This window comes from Populus nigra, chromosome 15, assembly GCF_951802175.1.
Source record: "Populus nigra chromosome 15, ddPopNigr1.1, whole genome shotgun sequence".
Taxonomy (NCBI): Eukaryota; Viridiplantae; Streptophyta; class Magnoliopsida; order Malpighiales; family Salicaceae; genus Populus; species Populus nigra.
The window spans coordinates 5,007,083-5,026,995 of record NC_084866.1 but is presented as its reverse complement, the minus strand read 5'-3'; the positions used below and the strand labels follow the sequence as shown (position 1 = coordinate 5,026,995).

General features: G+C 33.5%; 2 protein-coding genes across 5 annotated transcripts; both read right to left on the bottom strand.

The window, feature by feature from the left end:
- Positions 1 to 705: 705 nt before the first annotated feature.
- Positions 706 to 9,432, bottom strand: LOC133674778 (K(+) efflux antiporter 6-like). 3 transcript variants are annotated; one of them, XR_009835265.1, is made up of 21 exons: positions 9,002 to 9,432; positions 8,465 to 8,508; positions 7,934 to 7,992; positions 7,724 to 7,802; positions 7,583 to 7,644; positions 7,425 to 7,500; positions 7,205 to 7,279; positions 6,645 to 6,716; positions 6,474 to 6,557; positions 5,731 to 5,799; positions 5,551 to 5,628; positions 5,328 to 5,416; positions 5,106 to 5,202; positions 4,927 to 4,980; positions 4,071 to 4,166; positions 3,291 to 3,479; positions 3,122 to 3,199; positions 2,860 to 2,904; positions 2,036 to 2,125; positions 1,723 to 1,905; positions 706 to 1,340 (listed from the first exon to the last, which is right to left on the bottom strand). XR_009835265.1 is itself a non-coding variant. In XM_062096008.1 (20 exons), the coding sequence occupies exons 1-20, from the start codon at positions 9,222 to 9,224 to the stop codon at positions 1,822 to 1,824; spliced, it is 1,743 nt and encodes a 580-aa protein (XP_061951992.1). In that variant the 5' UTR covers positions 9,225 to 9,432; the 3' UTR covers positions 1,457 to 1,821. The 3 variants fall into 3 exon arrangements, 2 of the variants coding, with proteins under 2 accessions (XP_061951992.1, XP_061951994.1); XM_062096008.1 differs by lacking the exon at positions 706 to 1,340 and having other exon boundaries at positions 1,457 to 1,905; XM_062096010.1 differs by lacking the exons at positions 706 to 1,340; positions 1,723 to 1,905 and adding an exon at positions 2,213 to 2,353.
- A 5,752-nt stretch (positions 9,433 to 15,184) lies between these two features.
- On the bottom strand, positions 15,185 to 19,436 carry LOC133673812 (protein REVERSION-TO-ETHYLENE SENSITIVITY1-like). 2 transcript variants are annotated; one of them, XM_062094708.1, is made up of 3 exons: positions 19,348 to 19,436; positions 16,238 to 16,610; positions 15,185 to 15,833 (listed from the first exon to the last, which is right to left on the bottom strand). In XM_062094708.1, the coding sequence occupies exons 2-3, from the start codon at positions 16,544 to 16,546 to the stop codon at positions 15,411 to 15,413; spliced, it is 732 nt and encodes a 243-aa protein (XP_061950692.1). In that variant the 5' UTR covers positions 16,547 to 16,610; positions 19,348 to 19,436; the 3' UTR covers positions 15,185 to 15,410. The 2 variants fall into 2 exon arrangements, with proteins under 2 accessions (XP_061950692.1, XP_061950691.1); XM_062094707.1 differs by having other exon boundaries at positions 19,082 to 19,411.
- Positions 19,437 to 19,913: the final 477 nt, after the last annotated feature.

The following is a 19,913-nucleotide window of genomic DNA, read 5'->3' as shown; positions in this document are numbered from 1 at the left end:
AGAGAAGAGGTGGTTGGAAGTGGTACGGTGGCTTGTGGTGAGGCTGCTCGGAGATGGGCTAGTAGTACATGGTTATTGAGATTGAGGTTAGTTCAAATGGGTTTGGTTAATGAAGAGAAGGTTATTGGTGGTATAGTTGGTCGATGAGAGAAGAGAGGGATTAGTGATTGATGATGAAGACAGGTTATTGGTTGAGAAAAAGGTGTGGGTGGTCAAAAAAAAAAAAAAAAAACTAGTGATTGGAGGTGAAGATAGTTTTCAATTGAGAGGTGGGAATCAATTATTTTATTTTATTTTTTTAGCAACACTTTGACATTAAATCAATTATAAAGGTAAATCTATAATATCTTAGAATTTTTTGTTGCCTAAGTTTAACAACTATATACATAGTAATAAGTTGAGTGTAATTTTTTTGCATACTAAAACATACTCTCTCAAACAATGAGAGGTTTTAAGTAACTTTTTTATAAGTTGATCAAAATAAACATATAACTAACCATATAATGATTGAAGTGAATAACAGTATTTTGAAAATGAATATGATAATAAGCGGGGTGTAATTGCAAAAACTTTAAGGACCTATGGTAAGCCGAATATATGCAAATGAAATTCAAAAGGAAGAAATCACATTTGCAAGTCGGTTGAAACAAGAGCGAAGAAGGAATAAGGAGAGACAAGAGGAGGCTGGCATGGAAAAGCAGGAGCTGTAAGAAAATCAGATTTGTTAGGATTGAAAACGAAGAGAAGCTTTTTATACTGAAGGTTATGATAGCAAACCTATGCCCTCCCAACATAAACGAACGGCTGTGATCGTTTTCAATATCCACTAATGATTTCTTTTTCTTCATTTGTCCTTTGTTTTCGTAGTTCTATTTTTCCTTCTTCTACTACTCTGCATAGTGGTAAATGCATCGCCCAAACCGTTTAAAGCCCATACTCCATGGCATAGCATTCGAAGAAGCACAAATCTTAAGACTGGAGCTAAATTCTAACGGCTTCGTTCATGATTTCATTCGTCAAGCTTGACACCAGCTCATGGGCGCTACTCAGTCTAGCTCTCTTCTTGTGATGCTCCACTCAAGAATGGCTTTCAAACAGGATCAGCTAATGTTACCACGAGATTTAAGATCTTTCTCTTGGACTTGTGAGACCGACTTTAATCAAACCAATTTCAAGCTCCTCTCTCCAGTCTCTGATATTCCAAGACTTGGTCCCCTCAATCAGAATCCTCGTAATTGCAACTTCGAAATGCCCTCTTGTATACATGCTTGAGATGAGCAGGAGAGCAAAGCCAACAGCGAGACACGCAGAAGATCTGAAATCTTATGCACTGGAAAGAGCTGCAATGTTTGGAAAGAAAAACAGATTCAAATAACACCCAATTTCTGAAATTCTTGTTTTTCATACGATTCAGGTTAGAAAATGCTCTGCATAACCAGGTCAATGTTTCAAGAGATTCTGTCCAAGAAATTCTGAACATAATATATACATCTGTCCGACAGTGGCTGTAAAATGCCGTGACATTGAGCTGAGTTTTTCCAACGTGATTGTAGGAAAATCTTAAAATTGAAAAAAGAAATGCACTATGCACACGTTCATTTTACAAATTAATAAGACATCAAGTATGGGTTACTATGAATTATCACTGTAATTTCCAGCAGACTGAACATATGATACAACAAAAAATCTTGGAGAAGAATTTCTATCTAAATTGAACTCAACTGTGCCAGTCCACTTGATCTGCACGGGTGAAAAAAGGCCGCAGCAGAGTGCTAGTCATATAAACTTGACATACCACTTTATGACATATATGTATGGAGCTCATGAGTTATGAGGTACTTCAACCAACACACTAATCCGTTGTTTACCACTGTCTGATCGGAAGATTTCTCCTTTAGATCCAACCTGGATGTCAAAAGCACATGATCAAGTCTAGAGGAAAAAAAAAGGAGGAGATCCACTAAATACAAGTAGATGGTCAATCCAACCAACAGCTACACGTTGATGTCTAGACAATCCCATACTCAATGCTTACCTCGACTGCACTGTCAGGAGGGAACCACCGTAACAGCACTCCTAGATGCATTACAGCAGGAATTAGCTTGAAAAGCAGAGTAGTCGTCACCTGCAGGTATTTTACAAGAGTTAACATCTGACAAAATGTGTGCAGCAACAGTAAATTCAACACATCTTGGGTATTTGAAATACTGACAGACAAAAAAAATTGAATCCTCTCAGTTCACATTTTTGGCAACTCAATGCCACCGGAAACTTCCTTCTTAAACAATGGGGATAGAAAAGCATTGCCTACTCTAATCACAGGTCTAGCTTCCAAATGACAGCCACAACTAGGCTGCACAAAGTTAGTCCATCATTTGAACTTCATCTTGTACTGTCACATTTATTTCAAGATGCATGGCAAGCGTATCAGTAACTTCTTGTCCCATGTTAATTGTTGTTTCCACATGCAAAAAAAATTTTCTAACAAAGATCAGTAAATAAAAAGCCACAACTATGTAGCACATATCCACATTATATCAAATCAGTGTCCCTTGTCCACATCAATCTCCAGAGTAAAAATAAGCATCAACCACAATTGTAGTCTGAATTGCACTTCTCACTTCATGCAGTGGGGATTTTAAACTGAAAAGCGGTGGATGCAAAATTCACCATCCTATTAGAAGAAAAGAATAATCTAAACATGCAGTTAAATTGCAGGAACAACTTAAACTAGAAAAAAAATTTATGTTTTCTGAGACCAACAGTTAAAATGCACTAGGGCAGATCAAACCCCAGGCTAAAACAAATGGCAAACACATCTGTAAAGCCCACAAACTGAAGTAAAATAAATTGCCATACCAAGCTAAGGGCTGTTGTCCCAAGAAGCAGCAGGTAAAGTTTTCCCTGAAAATGATCAAATTATTAGCTTGTTAGCTCAGCAGTAGCTCGTAATCTCCAGAGTCTCTCAGCATGACTCAAGGGCAATTCCAGTAAATATTACCATGGACCACCACCATTAATAAATAATATAAAAGTTGACATGGTTCATACAAAATTCTCTTAGCCAGGAGTTCTCTATTTAAAAAAAAAATTCCAGATAAACTGTAATAGTACCAGTTACCTCAACTAAATGAAGATTAGAAGCACGGCTAAGAAGAACAAAAGCAAATTCTCCTATTTGAGCCAAAGACATTCCAACCTACACATTTATATGATATAATTAGGTTTCCTCAATCAACAACCGGTATTCTTGAAAGCAATAGAACCAGTAAGCCATCACAAAATCTTACAAGAAGTGATGTCTTGTTGTTGTAACCAAATCCCTTCACAACAGCAGTGATTATGGCTGTTTTTATGATGATGACCAATATAACAGATGCCAGTAATATATCAACATGGCTCCAGAGAAAATGAACATGGATCAGCATTCCAATGCTGGCAAGGAAAAGAGCAGCAAAGAAATTCCGAATAGGTTCAATCTGCACAAGGAACAAGCTTCATGTGTGAAGTAACTGAGATAGCACTCTGGTACTGGTAACAAATATCAAATGTCAAAAGCTTCAACAAAATAAAAATTAAACTATTGTTGCAAGGATGAACTGCGACTATATTGCACGATAGCATTGTGGTTTCACACATCCACCATAGCATTTACTTATTCCAAAATACATCCCTGAAGAGCACCTCAAATACAGTCTAGTATTCATTTAGCAGAAACAAACAACATTGTCTACACCTATGGGACAAGGATTACCTCTATTCATTACTGAAAACAACAACAATAACAAAAAGTCCAAATTCAGTTGAGTCAACCAGTCAGATTAGAGTAGCATTTCATTGCTTGATTCTAGTGCCATCATGGAAAGCCTAACTAATTTCAAGAATCTCCTGATGGTAAAAAATATTTACATTACTAAATAAAGGAGAAGGAACCACTTCTGTGTTTCATGGTTGCAGCATCACCTCAGCTGCTGCATATATTACAGTATACAAATACATACACCTTCACAACTTCCATTGACAAAAGAGCACACTAACTTTAACTTGCTTGTTCTAGTGTATACACTTACTTGTTCTAGTGTATGCTGAGCAAGATCAGTTGTTGATATCATCACCCCAGCAGCAAATGAACCCAGTTCTAGGCTTAGACCAAGCTTATCACTACTCTGGAATATTATATAAAAAAAAAAAGATCATAGTGTCATTTAACCTGCAATGCAAAGAAATTGACAGAGATAGGCAGCTTAAATTATCTCATGAAACCCTTTAAGATGCAAAATGAAGCAGAGAACATAAGGACTTTAAGCAATGCAACACATCAAAGCATTATCAGCTGCAACCAAAATCAAATAACAATAACAGCCCAATTAACTATGGTTGTATGTGCCATGCAGATACACACCACTCTTTAAGTTGTCATCTATCTTTGGGATTCTCATCCTCTGAAGGAACCCTCTAAACCAGATGCCCAACACACCGAGATCCAATATCTTATTTTTTGGTTAGAAAAATAACCATGTTCAAAATGGAATAATATTCTGGGATCTACTATTTCACTTACAAATTAAGTATTGTTTCTACGCATGGCATATCAACAATTTTATATACCATACAGCGTTTCCTAATAAACAATCTCTATTCATGAGCTTAACTATAATACAAGACTTCATCACCATGATGAAACACATTGGACAATTAAAGCCCAACATATCACAATTCACTGGTTCAAATGCTCTAAATACAACTCTTTCAGAGCAGCTGTTTGATTTCTGTACATAAATATGAACCCAAATGAAACAAAAATACAACTCTCTCACAGCAACTGTTTGATTCTCTACATGTATAGGAACCCAAATGAAACATAGCAAGCAAGCAAGCATAGAAGAGAATACTTGTAGAGGTGTAACAAAAGCAGATGAAACATACCCAGGCCACAAGCAAGCAGAATGCGACTGATGCTAATTGATAGAGTTCATTTGTCTGCAAAAATGCATTAGTCTTGATAAAAAGTGCAATGTAGCTAAAACACACGTACACAATTTCTTTCAAAAAGCCCACAGCAGAGTAACTTCAAAAAAAAACTCATTTATCAAATAAATGTGTACCTGTGATGACAGGCTCATCATCAATTTAAGAAACCATGGAACCCAAGTACAAGATAATATAGAAAGAACAGCCAAAAATGCAATCAACACCACCAACCTGGAAACAAGAGTGAGCATATTATAACAGATAAACAGCTTTAATATGCCTGAGCACGCATGCATGTATGCAAGCTAACTCCAAAGGACAAAGTTGACAGCTCAAGGTAACTAATGTTTACTTACACTTTAGTCATGGACATTAGTCCTTGAAGAACACCAGAAGTTCCACCTAAAACAGGAAGCAGTGCAAACAGCAAACCAACTGCACAGTCCTGAGAGGTACAACAACCCAAAGATGCAAGAGGTAGAAGGAAAGTTCACATGGATAAGTTGAGTGCCAGAAAGCAAACAATGAAACACAACAAACAAAAGAGAGAATTGAAGAATGAGTGAAAAGAACTTCAACCTGCAAAATAAGAGTTCCAATGGTAACTTGCCCATGAAGGGCGTTGGTAGAATTCTTTTCCATCAAGAACTTCAATACCTGCACCAAACCATGCACCTTTGAGATCATGGTGTTATATCACAAATTCTATGATGAGAGGTAGTCCAAATGATTCATGACACATTTGGATAAGGTTTTTACCACTGCTGTTGAAGACATCGAAAGAAACGCACCAACAAACACACCCTCAGAAGACTTACCACCACATAACTGCAAACAGCATCCAATCAGAACTGCAACATCAAGAATGAATAGCTGTGTGCAATATACCCTACATATCATACAAATGCAACATGCTTTGCAGCAAAACCAATGATACAATACCTCCACTGTGCATGCACCACAATGGCAGGTAAGAACTCGAGATTTTACTGCCAGTGGGTTTAAAAGAGAATTAAAACTTTGAAACATTGTGATAGAAAAGATGCACATTTGATCCAATTTTACAATGAAACCATGCAGCAACTACCATAGGCACAAAATTAGGAACCATCATGCATATTTGAACTCTAATCCCATTACTCCACTGGGTATGAAAGTGGCATGGTGACATTATAATAGTCAGTATGGTCAAAGCCTGATACCAAAATCTAAGAGCCATAAACTATAGAATGGGAAAAAAGAAGTTACTGCTGTATTGAGTATGGGATCATTTCTATAACTGTCATTCATTAAATTGTCAATTTTTGGGCCAAAAATTGCATACCTAAAATCATTTCTTATTTCATCAGATAGAAATTTTCTAGAATCCAATGCTTTGTTCCTTGTGATTTGGTTAAACAATCAATTGGTGTATGCTTTGGTAAAAGTGGTCTTCACATGTTAAGGGAAACTCAGCAATATAATTGCATATAATTTCTGAAACAATAAGTAGATTATCATACCATGGCTGTAATGCCACATAAGAACATGAATAAAATAATTTCAAGCAGGCCGCCTACAACAGCAACTGCTCGGACAACTCGAAGCTGAAATTGAAGAAGATGAATTTTAGATATAATTTTAATGAAAAAAAAAATCATTAAGAAAGAAGAAGAAGAAGGTCAAAAACAGACTTTTGTTGTCGAGAACTCCAGGCCTAAGGCAAAAAGAAGAAAAATTACACCAAACTGAGCCACCGTCTCAACCTGGCATGCATGCGTGAAAAACAAGTCAATTGTGAAGTTGGTAGAAGAAAATTAACATTAATAACATGGCAAGCTATGCCATTAAAATTACAAAATTGCAACAATTGCTTGGAAAGTTGTTATTTTGTGTTTGCAAAACATCATAAGAAGATAATATGGTATCTTGTTTACAGCTGCAATTATGACAGAGGTCAATCATTTAACTGCTGGTTGCAAAAGCTATATTTAATACCCTCAAATCATTTGAGAACTTTTTGATGTAAAGAACAATCTCTGTTAAAACTGTGTATGGTAAAGGTGAATTATCAAAACTTTAGGATTTAAGACTAAAATAATCTTCACAAAATAATCCATTTGTTATTAGTGCTACATTATGCATTCAGAGCCTGTCTCATTAATATATTAAAGTAGAGAACTAAGGCAAAGAAAGAATTGTTTAGAAATGTTTTAGGGGAACTGGCAGAGGAATGCACATCTATGCTACATACTTGAACCATTTCACTGACAAAGTTGAACCCTCCAGGACCAATAATAGATCCTGCTAGCAAGTATCCAGTAATGACCTGCAAAATTTTACCATTAGAAACAGTGATATAAGAGTGGCATGATAAGATGGTACAACTTAACGAAATGGAATGCTCAGACATTGAATTATATCTTAGCATTGCAGTGAGTCATGAACTAAGCAGAGATCAAATATAATCAGACCGGTTGTCCAGCACAAGCAAATGCAATGCCACCACAAGTTGCAGACACAATGACGACAACCAAATCTGATATCAATCTACAAGGCAACAATTTCAGATTGATTACCAGCTGAGTAAGAGAAATAAAATGCATCACATATAAGAGATTAGTACACTTACCGCAAGTCTAGCTGCAGCACAGGATATTTTGATTTAAAATTGGATATAATGAAGACATTATCCTGAAACAAACAATTATTTAGCAAGTATAATACTAATAATGTCACCAACTCCGGAAAGCTTCCAATGAACCAATGATACCTTTCGATCAATCAGTGTTGGGGTATCTTCTGCTCCATTATCATTGTCCAAATTGAAAACATGTTGAAATTTAAACAACCTAAAATGAGATTCAAGAGAGAAATTTTTCAAATGATACAGCAACAATATATACCAAGTAAATGCAGAAACCAACTTAAACATCAAAAAATAAACAAGAAAGCCACTAATTTACAAGACAGAAGCTTATACTTTTCCTCTTTTGAGTCATTTTTCTTCGATTTAACTCTGGCAACAGTTTCCAAAACTGCCTGAGCAACACAAAAGGTATCAAGAAGAAATGTTCAGCAAAAACTTGTTCCAAATGAATTCAAACAAGGGGAAAGATAGAAGCTCAAAATCAAGCAGACTTTTTTTTAATGCAACTGATCAAATTTATGATGAACAAAAAATAATTAAAACAACAATAAAAATAAATACAAGAGAAGAGAAGAACACCACCATTGAAAGTGTTTCTTGTCATGGTGCATTTTTTCAATTAGAAAAGACTTGATCAGAATCTCAGATAATTCATAGGAATTATAAAAGCATTAATTAGTTAAAGAATTCTAATTAAACATAGCAAAGAAACAAAAAGAATGGCATTATCTGACTTCTTAAGTTACATTGTGCCTCAATCATTGATTTTGTGTTGAATAAATCCCTGTTACATCCATAAACTAATTGCTTCAATAGAGTTAAATCAGTTGCTTCAAAATCTGAGAAGAATAAAACACAACCAACCTGCTGTTCTGCGACGCTGTTGTTGAAGCTTCCAGCATCAGTTGCTGCCGATAAGACAAAATAGGTAAGGGAGGAACCATGATTAGCTAGATGTTATAAATAGGCATGCAAAGCTCCGGTGATTCGTCTTTTGCGCAAACAATAACCAACATAGCAGAATTCCAGTATAAATTGAATTGTTCGACTCTACTCTATTGTCATATACCTTCAATTTAAAATGCAGGTCACTATAGCATCGTACCAAGCCTAAGAATTAAAATTGAATAAGATTTAAAGGGCAAAATTTCTCAATAAGACTGAAAATTCCATAGAGTTTCCGACTCTGAGATTTTGAAAATGAGTCTAAGAAGGCAAGATCTAATCCTCTATTTATCAACCGTCAATAAAGTACAATGCACCAAAATGACACTCAACGAATCTCAAGAACTAACAACTAGTAACAAAAAAAAACAACAATAGTTAACTGAATTAAGAGTGATTTAATACTTCTTCAACTCAAAATACAAGAACTAAACCTTAAAATCGAGAAAAACGAACCTTCGTTTTGGTCATTTTCAGTGAACTCTTTCTCGAGAGCTTTATCGATGATATCAGCGAAGCTACTGCCTTCTCTAGGTTTAGAGAGAGAGGTGTTAGAGATTGAAGTGTTGGCGGTGAACTCGAGCCGATCTGACTCGTTGAGTTCGTCAGCGAGTGAGAGCGAAGCGAAACAGAAGAGCAAAAAGATGAGTTTGCAGAGAAATGGTTCTCTTCTCAACATTGCTTAGAGGAGAAATAAATTTATTTATTTATTTTGTTTTCTCTTTTGCACTTCTTACTCTGTGCGCTCAGAGAGGGAGTAGTCAATTGGTAGTCATGAATCAAATATGAAGCGAACCGGAGGCGAAGATCTGATGCTCCTGTTTGGGGTGAGCTGTTGATCTTTTTTTTTTTTTTTATCTACTTGGATTTAGAAACTGGACAGCATCCTCGTGTACTTCTCCCCGTCCTTGTCTTTCCGTTTTAAGAGTATTTTTAAAAAACAATTAAATTTTTTTAATATTTTTAGATCAATATATATTAAAAATAATTTTTAAAAAATAAAATAAAATCATTTTTAATATATTTATAAATAAAAATTATTTTAAAAAATAACCGCAATCACACTTTAATTAAATTCAGGCGCTCAAACATTTATTAATTTCTTAAACTTTTAAGTTTAGTTATTAAAATTAATACATGAATTTTTATTTATTTCAATACATTAAAATTGTTAAAAAATACTTTTTTAATTGTTGAAATTATTTAGTAATTTTTCTCTAGAACATGCTTGAAAAATAATTTTACTACGAACATGTTAGTTCAAACGTGTATGTCAATTCCGGTAACTTCGTTTAAAGCATTGTTTTAAAATAATTTAACTCCAAAATATATATATATATATATATATATATATATATATATATATATAAAGAAAAGAAAAAAAACCTCTCATTAAAACCAAGAAAAGTTCACATGTTCTGATGACATAAAAAATCTAAACATCGCTAATTATGACTTTTAGACAAAAGTTAAAATACAGAGTGATTAGTTTATAAAACAACTTGTGGACCTGCATGTTCTATTTTTTTATATATAAAAAAAATTATGTTTAAGGTGCTGTAAAGCATTTTAAAAAAAAATCATGATACATCTATTTGTGATGTGATGCTTGCTAAATAAGTAAATAAATAAAAATATTATTTAAAAGCAAGAATGATATTTTTAATGAAATATTTTTAGAATTATTGTAAATAGATTTATTTGGATTAACTAGAGTTAAAAACATAAACAATAATAAATATGTGTTTGTGATTGTGGATAATTTTACAAAATATATATGAGTTTTATTTTTAAGATCAAAAGATAATGAATTTGTAAAGCTTTCCAATAAATGAAAAAAGGTTTCTCAATCATAAACTAATTTGTTTGAAATGTTTTATAAAAAAAAAAATACCACTATAATTTTTCAATATCTAGAACTCCTCAACAAAATGAGGTTGTAGAAAGAAAAAATTTATCTCTTTAAAATATGACAAGAACAATGTTAAATGAATGTGATACCCAAGTGTTTTTATGCAGAAACCGTAAACATATATTGCGATATTTTAAATCGTGTTACCTTAAGACCAGAGTTGAAAAAAACTCCTTATAAGCTTTAAAGAGGTAGGAAACCCAACATCTTATATTTTAAAGTTTTTTATTCAAAATGTTTTATTCTTAACATCAAAGATAATTTGGATAAGTTTGATTCAAAATTTGATATTGGTATTTTTCTTAATTATTCCTCACCTAACAAGGCTTATAGAGTATATAATAATAGAACATTTGTCTTGAGAAATCAATGCATGTCGCATTTGAGGAAACTTAAAATGATAAAAACATTTAAATTCTAGATGAATTAATGAAATTATTCAACATTTGAGTCTTAATGATAAGACTCTTATGAAAGTTAACAATGAAAAAAATGGACAAAGACCTACCAAATACAAACAATCAATAAGAGATGTTAAGTAATTATTTTGTGCCACCAAATGAGCTAAGCTATGTAAGCTCTTATCCTCCGAAGGTAGTAATCATTGGTGATCCATTTGAAGGAACTAAGACTAAAGTACCTCTTATAAACATTAATGAGCAGAAGCTAAAGAGAAAGCAAATTGAGGATGAAATTGAAAATATCTGAGACCAATGATCAAGTTGAAAAACACATTAAAATTAAAAGGTCCTTTTAAAATCTTACAGGGAAAAAATTAAATTAATTCTTGAAATCAAAATTCAATTAAGGACTTAATTGAATAAATTTAAAAATTAAGAGCTGAAATAAAAAAAAAAGCTTAATAACCTAACTAAATCTAAAGTTGTTAAAATGATGTCATTTGATTTAAACAAAACAGTGCATTTTGACCAAAATGACACAAAATGATGTTATTTTGGTCAACATAAAGTAAAAAGAAAATAGTCAAACAACATGCCATTTGACATTATTCATCTTCTTTAAAAAGAACCCGAGAAAGCTGTCTTTAATGCTGTTTTTTAGGTCTTTGTCCTCTCTCATCCCCTCACCAAACAAGACAAAAAAACACATCACCCTCACATTTTGACATTGTACTACCTATCCATCCTTGTCCCTGCTGGTTTGCAACCTTGTAGCTGCTGCAATAAGTGGCTAAAACCTTTGACCCAACTAGCTTTAACAACCTAGTTTTGATAGTACTAGGTTGTTAGCTTATCGCCAATGGTTAGGATCATTTCTAAGTGAATCAAGTGCCAAAACTCAAGCTTGGAAGGGATCCTAAACATCTCATTCACTCTCGATAAATAAAGGTGAAGTTGAGGTGAAGAAAGGAAAGAGAACCAAAGGAAAGAGATGAGGAAAATGAGAAAAGAAAAGAAAAGAAAAACAAAAAAAAAACAAGTATCAAACCATCCTTCTCTACCACACACCAGTTAAAAGCTACACCAACAATTAACATCCATTATCGTTGCTTCCACCCTCATCAACAACTCCATCATAAACCACCAACTACACTAGCAAGACCACCACTAGCCTGCTTCCATCCCTAGGCCAGATAACTACCCCCTGCTTGTTTTCCATGTCACAAATCTTTACATGAAATAAATCAATGCATTGTAATTAAATTAAAATGGATGTTGATGTTCCTTCTTTTCTGCTGAAAGATGCACATAGGTTGGGTTAGTTGGTAAATAATGAGGTTGGACTTTCATCCCAACTCAACCTATTTAGTTGAGTCGGATTTAAAAAAAAAGCTTTTGGGCTATTCTAGCCCAACAAAAATCATATCGCGTGAGCTTGAGCCTAATTTATACACATGGTTTTGGGCCTTGAGCCCATTAAGCCTATTTTATGATACTGGGATAAACACAACTTAGACTTTAAAATGTGTTTGGCATACTCTCTTTTTTCCAAAGAAAGTTTTTTTTTTATCCTTAAGGTTGTTAGTTTTGATTTTTAAAGATGAGATGGATCCTACTCTTTCAAAGCTTTTTCCTCGTCAAAGTTACACTATGGAAGGAGAAAAAACACGAAGGGGGTGTTTGTTTGCTCGGAAAGTGGTTTCCTGTAAACCACTTTCCAAACTTTCATGTGTTTGTTTGTCATTAGAAAAGTTGGTTAATAGAAAACACTTTTCAGTTAAAGAAAAATTTGGCTTGATTTTCATAAAAGTGTTTTCCTTTTATTTTCGGCGGAAAACACTTTTTAAAAGTTATGAAAAATTTAGAAATATCATATTATTTGCTGATTATATTAAATTTGGTCCTAATGATATATATTTTGTTTGAATCTTTTTTTTTTAATTTCATCCCTAAAAATTTGATTTAATTTGATTTTTATATTAACTTTGGTCCTCATTTTTATGATTTTTATTTGCTTTTTTCTTATTATTTTTTAATTGAAATTTTTTATCTATCAAATTTGGTCCTCATTCTTTTGATTGTTACTTATTTTATTTGAAATAATTTATGAAATTGTAGTTATTATTATTTTAATTTCATCATCTTTCAATTTTTTTTATTTGTTAGATTTGATCTCTATTATTTTGATTATTATTTATGTTATTTGAGATAATTTATGAAATTAGAATTTTTTCTATTTCGTTCTCATTCAACTTTTTAATTTGTAAGATTTGTTTCTTATTATTTTAATAAACTTGAAAAAAATAAAATATTAATAAGCTATTTTCCAACTTATTTTCCATGACACTACCAAACATAAAAAAATAATTCATTTTCCAGGAATTTACTTTTCAAGAAAACCATTTTTTTAAAAAAACTACTTTTCAGCAAACAAACGGGTCCGAAATGATGTCAAGTAACATCTAGGCTATGTTTGTTTCCTGAAATTCACTTTTCGGGAAACCATTTTCCAAACTTTCCTGTGTTTGTTTGACATTAAAAAAGATGGTCAACGGAAAACACTTTCCAGTTAAAGGAAAATTTAACTTGGTTTTCAAGAAAGTGTTTTCCTGTAAAATTTGGGCGAAAAACACTTTCCGGAAGTTGTGAAAAATTTAGAAATGTCATATTATTTGCTGATTATATAAAATTTGATCCTCAAACTTTTGATTGCTATATATATTTTGTTTCGAATATTTATTTTTCAATTTCATCTCTTAAAATTTAATTTTTATATTAACTTTGGTCCTCATTTTTATAATTGTTATTTGCTTTTCCCTTATTATTTTTCTATTGAAATTTTTTATCTATCAAATTTACTCCTCATTCTTTTGATTGTTACTTTTTTTTTTTGAAACAATTTATGAAATGTTAATTATTATTATTTTAATTTCTTTATCTTTTATTTTTTTTATTTTTTAGATTTGATCTCTATTATTTTGATTATTATTTATTTTATTTGAGATAATTTATGAAATTATATTTTTTTTCAATTTCATTCTCATTCAACTTTTTAATTTGTAAGATTTGTTTCTTATTATTTTAATAAACTTGAGAAAAATAAAATATTAATAAGTTATTTTCCAGCTAATTTTCCATGACATAACCAAATACTGGAAAGTGTTTTCCAACTTATTTTTCATTACACTACCAAACATCAGAAAATAATTTACTTTTCTGGAATTCACTTTCTTAAAATTCATTGTTTAAAAGAAAATTATTTTTCATCAAACAAACGGGGCTTAGAAAGAAGAACGGTAAGCTTCTTATAATATTTTCACATTTCTTAGGGATCCTGCTAGCTTGTGATCGACAGGCACCATTGCCCAATGTTAATTCTCAATGGCAGTATGCTGTAACCCGTTTGAATATGGCAGAGACATCTTCTTTTAAAGATCTTAAAGAGGTAAGATTTAGATTGCCACGTTTATATTTGCAGTTAAATCTGATAAATTTATTGGAGAGATTAATGCCACCATCGTGCATTTTTGTGTCTCCATTGATGGATATACGACCTTTCATCTTAGCATCCGTCATCAACCTACTAGTCTTGATTACCATTTTCAGATAATGGAATGTAACGGGAGTTAATTTGTCATTAAAATCAGATGTGATGCTGGAAGTCTGCCACTGGAACTGTACGGAAGTGTTCTTTGTACATGATATACTGTGTAGGCTTGTGCATTACTGTACACAATTGCTTCATGATTTATTGGCATCAAAGACGTGACATTCCTCTTGATTGGGTATCGATTAACCATGTAGATCAGACGTTTAAGTATATTTAAATGCTTGTCTGCATTTCTGTTGAGCATTTTCCTTTTCTTCTCAGCATGGCGGAAATCTTGTAATACCAGCTGATAGATTCCTGCATGAGGTAGCATTTAAGTGCAATATATTCTTTTGTAATGTGCAAGGGTTGGAACAACGTAGCAAGGAACCTTTTATTTGGATGAATGCAATAAACCTTCGGGGAATCAAGTTTCTACTAGGTTTCATAAGTTGAAGCATGTTCCGTGAAGCAACTGAAGTACGTGCTTGCCCTAACTAAAAATCAGTTCTTGTTTTTGGTAGTTAAATCTTCTCGAGAGGAGGCAAAAATGCTGGTTGAAATCATGATGTTCCAGGAACTGGAAACCCAACATCAAGAGTCATGCAATCGCAAATTTGAAATGCTACGTTTGGATGAATCTTATCATGCAATTAACTTAAATCCCTGGCATTGAGGTTTTGATCTTCTCTCTTGATTTCTAGTCCCCAGGTTGGGGACAAACAGCATAATAAATATTTAAGTAATGCTCTCAATCAATGAACATTCAGTTTCACTTCCAAAACAACCCTACAATGAGTTCATTTTTTCATGAAGATGGGGCAGAGATTTCTCCTAGCATCAACACGACTTCCATGGTGTTGTGACTGTATTTGGCGTTATAAACACTTGCAAACAATATACTGATTCAACTTCATACCCAAATGGGCCTAATCAACGCCATCAGCATAGATTGCAGAAGTTTTAGCATTCTAACAGGCTTTTGAAACAATACGTGCCCAACAAAAACCACCCCATAAGGAGGAGAGAGAATGAGAACAGGCCAACTAAGAAGGGCCAGCCAACCAACAATACACCTATGCAAAGCACAACTGCGAAAGGAAGGAAGGATCTGACGATGGATTTCCAATCTATCCAATGCCCCTTGAAGAGTATTAGAACTGCCACATCTACCATGTTCCAATCCATTGATCCACCATAACATAACCGATTCAGACAGTTGGCAACAAATGAATGACAGTTGCATGTGAAAAGATTGTATGTTTTGTGATCAAAGTGACGCATGCTTGACTGTAGAGCATCATCCCATGTGATCGCAGTCCCATATTCTGAGTGCTTGTAGCCATGCTTGCATGTGTGTCCAGTTAGGTTTGGCGGAAAGCAACACTAATTTTACAAATCATATCGCAGAAAAAAATGGTTAGTGGATCAACTTGTAGCACCTCTTTCATAAAGTAATGCGGGATAGAAAAGAAAAGGAAAAAAAAGACAATAGCAAAGTACTTGATAAATTCATAATTGCAACCAGTTATTTTGAAAAACAAGTTGGGTGTATCTCAACATCAAGATGTGGCTAACCAGAGAAATCGCTTTATTCAGTCAACCTGACCTGACATCTTTTAGGTTATAATTCAATCTATGAGCATGGATTTTAAGTCCTATAGTGCCATTAACCTACTTTCTCAACAAATGGTGACAACAGTCATTGTAATTGTGTCTGTGTGCATGCATATGCATGGGTGCATTAGACGGAGATGGAGATAATACAAAGAGTATTCATGAACTAATACCTGTTCTCTATCAAGTTGAAAATATCTAGCAGCAGCACCAAAAGAAAAATCATCAACATTCACAAAATTGGATCCTGAAAAATCTAAAATAGTTCCATCCTCTCTGCAAATGCCAACATGTCCAATGAAAGGTGCCAACCATGAGACAACTGGGAGTGGAGTCCAAATAAGACAACACGGAAACTTGGCTTTCTTTGGATCAATTCCATCAAGAGGCCACAGTTCATGCTGAATTCTTGACGTGGAACTCATATGCTCAACATCGTAAGCTCCTTTTAAATCCATTGCAGAAAATTGTCCACGTGACATATAGCTTGGTGCACTTTCTATGATGAAACATTGATGTGTCAAATTACACCCTCAGATATTGAACCTGTTACAGTACAATCAAGCAGATAGTTATCATATATCACCAACAAGACGGTCTCTTCAGAAAAACATGCCAAAGTCCTGCCAAGAATTATATAAGAACAAACACAAAATGAAGGCTCCTAATGACCTTTGAAAAAACAATTGTGAATTCTCCAAAGTAAAGAAAGAAAGAAACAGAACAAGCAACAGAGAATTTCCAAAACAGAAAGTACAATCAAATCATTTTATGAACTATACTGCAATCCATTCCATTCCTCTCGGAAAGTGCAGTCACAAGCAAGTGCAGAGACTGTTACATAAATATGAATCTTGGACGCTTATGGCAAACTGCCTAAGTGCTTAGGCTATACAACCAGGACATCACCCCCTACCCTCAGTTGTAGATTTTGCAGGATTCTAAAGAAACAGCAGAGTATAGCATGCTACTGGCTACTTGATGTATCTATGTGAACAAAAGGGCTTTATTCATAGGGAAAGATTTCAACCGGCAGGGAACATTTAAAGTTCCTGGGGAGTCCAGAGTTCAAGCTTCCTCCCCTGAGTCACGAAAAAAGGGCAACTATTAAGCTCACGAGCCTTTAGTTAAACATTATTTTCTGGACATTTATAATGAGATATAAAATTTTCTGTACATGGCATTAAGATATATTACATTACTGTGGACATATAATCGCACAAGTGAAGTCTGACATTTTACTGTTTGCTTCATCTTATGATCACTGCATAAGAGTCCACAACTAGGTAACAACCAATAATTCAATTATAGTTCTAGCCCAACTGGTTGCACGTTCTTGTTATATATTGTTGACAATTACTAGTATCTTAAAGTTTGAGGAAATTAAGTTGGTAACCAGCCAATTCTATTGGAAGTTCTTCAGTTTGAACCCCAGCAACTCCCCTTCTGGTAAAATAGTTCTGAATTTCTCAACCTGGAATGACCGACAATGGGAACCAATATGCAGATGGGGAAATTAAGAACAAAGGTTTGCATCATAAATTTTGTGCAATTTACTAATAGCTGAAGCTTTTGTAACTATTGGAAACGACAAACTACCTATCAAGGAAAATATTAAAAGAAGAAACAAGTTTGCTGAAATGAAAGCATCAACTAGTCAACACCATGTCCACGAGTGAAGCATGTCTCTGCATTCTCTTTTTCAAAAGCTGAAAGGAAAAGGACCAGCGTCTTAACATGGCTAATATTCTAGGCCAACAATAACTAGTAATCATAAACTACACTGCATCTAACCATACCAACCAGCATTTCATATTAGGCTGAGTTAACTCCTAGTTCAGCAATCCCCTTTATGTGTTAATCACTATTGAAAAAGTTTTAGAGCACTAATATAAACTATGAAGCCTTATGTCTAGCGGTCAACAAAGCAGGAAAACCTGTACAATCTTTAACCATTACCTTTTTAAAAAAAATTTGAAACAGACAAAAGAAATCATTGCAGTAATCTAAGAGTAAAGCTCATCCTAGATAGTTGGGCCTGCTACAAGATATTTTAGCGTCTAATTTCAGCTATATTATTGGTAAGTCATCCCAGTTAGCGTTGAGACCAATAACCATAATTTTCTATGGCCCCCTCTCCTAGAATTTTTGTTTGGTAATGCATATGGAAGTGCTATTCAAGGTGTGTTTAGGCTGGCAAAGCATCAAAATTGATGTTCTTTTGGGTGCTTTTGGATGGTTTTAATATGCTGATACCAAAATCATCAAAAAGCACTAGAAAAATATCAAAATAGATTGTTTTTCAGCCAAAACGAATTTTTGAAGAAGCACCTACAATGCATTATCAAACACACACTATGACAGCTTTCACTTATCTTGCCATCATATCATAATTCATTATAATAGAAGCACACTTTGAAGAAGAAAAAACTCCCTTTTCAATTGAAAGTCAAAATGTATTGAATAGATAGAGTGTCACCGGCAGCAATAGTATGTGGAGAAAACCAATCTCTTCTCATATTCAGATCCCTTGTTTTCACATTTGAAGAAAGGTCGCCATAAGAACAAAATTTTCAACAGTCTGAACTCTAAACTCTAGCATGGCTAAAACCATCTGCATGGATCTCTAACCCCATTAATAACAATTTAGGAAGAACCTTCCAGAATTGCTAGGAAACATCAATGCAGAATTCCAATTAGTATTTTTCACGACTAACGAAACTGGAATAAGGCACTACTCCACATTCTCCCTAAAGTGTTAGTACAAATCAATAATCCCTACTCATAGTCTACCATTCATCAGAAGCTCTCGTTCATAAATGAATTGTTGCTCAATACATCCAATCAACTATTGATGAATCAGACAAATAACAATAATAATTGGAAGACTCGAACTTTTTCTATAAACCCCCAAACAAAAAGCCTTCAAATTACTAACCATTTTGTATCCAAACAAAAACAACCTAGAAAAGTAGGAAGATCAAACCCACATTCAAGAGAGAGAGAGAGAGAGAGACCTGCAAAATCCTTCGAGGCTTGTGAAAAGTAGCATGGAGTAAAATAAATGAATAGAAATCTTTGCAAGTGATGATTGTCCTAATTAAGAAATTCATATGAAGCTTCCTTCTCTTTTGGGGGTACGAAGGAGAACTGAACCAATAGATTCAGTACGTCATTACTATTGTCGATTACAGAATTTAGAATCTGTTATCAGACCCAACTGCATCCTGCAGCAGGAGGTCTCCAAGTGACAATTGCATGGAGAGGAAGAGCTGAAACTCACACTTAATTTGAGAAAACCAGCCTGTATGCCCGTGCTGTGCTGTGCTGCCGTGCGGGGAGATCTTTCCTTTTTAAATGTAAAAACAAGAAACGAAACTAGATTTTAGAAAATTCTTTCCCATTATTATTAAACGTGAAATTAAATATTTTTTATTTATCTTAGTAAATATTAAAATAATACATTTATATTTTTTATATATATAATTAAAAGTAAATTTATAATAATATTTTAAGATAATATTTAAAAGTGTGATAATATTTTTTATTTATCTTAGTAAATATAATAATTAAAAAGAGATTATTAAGATTAAAATAAAAAATTATAATATTATTTAAGAATTATATAAAGAATTTACAATAATATTTAATAACCATATTAAAATCAGAAAATAAATAAATTTAATAAAAAATCCTGGGAGTGTAAAAGAAAATTGATAGAGAAGGGTCAGGTGTGTCGCTTGGGCCAGCTGTAGCAGGCCCGTGTGTCTGGCTTTGTTTTATTCTTTTATTAGTATTTTTTTTTTTAAAAAAAAAGGGAAAACCGACAACATATCAATTATCTAAAAA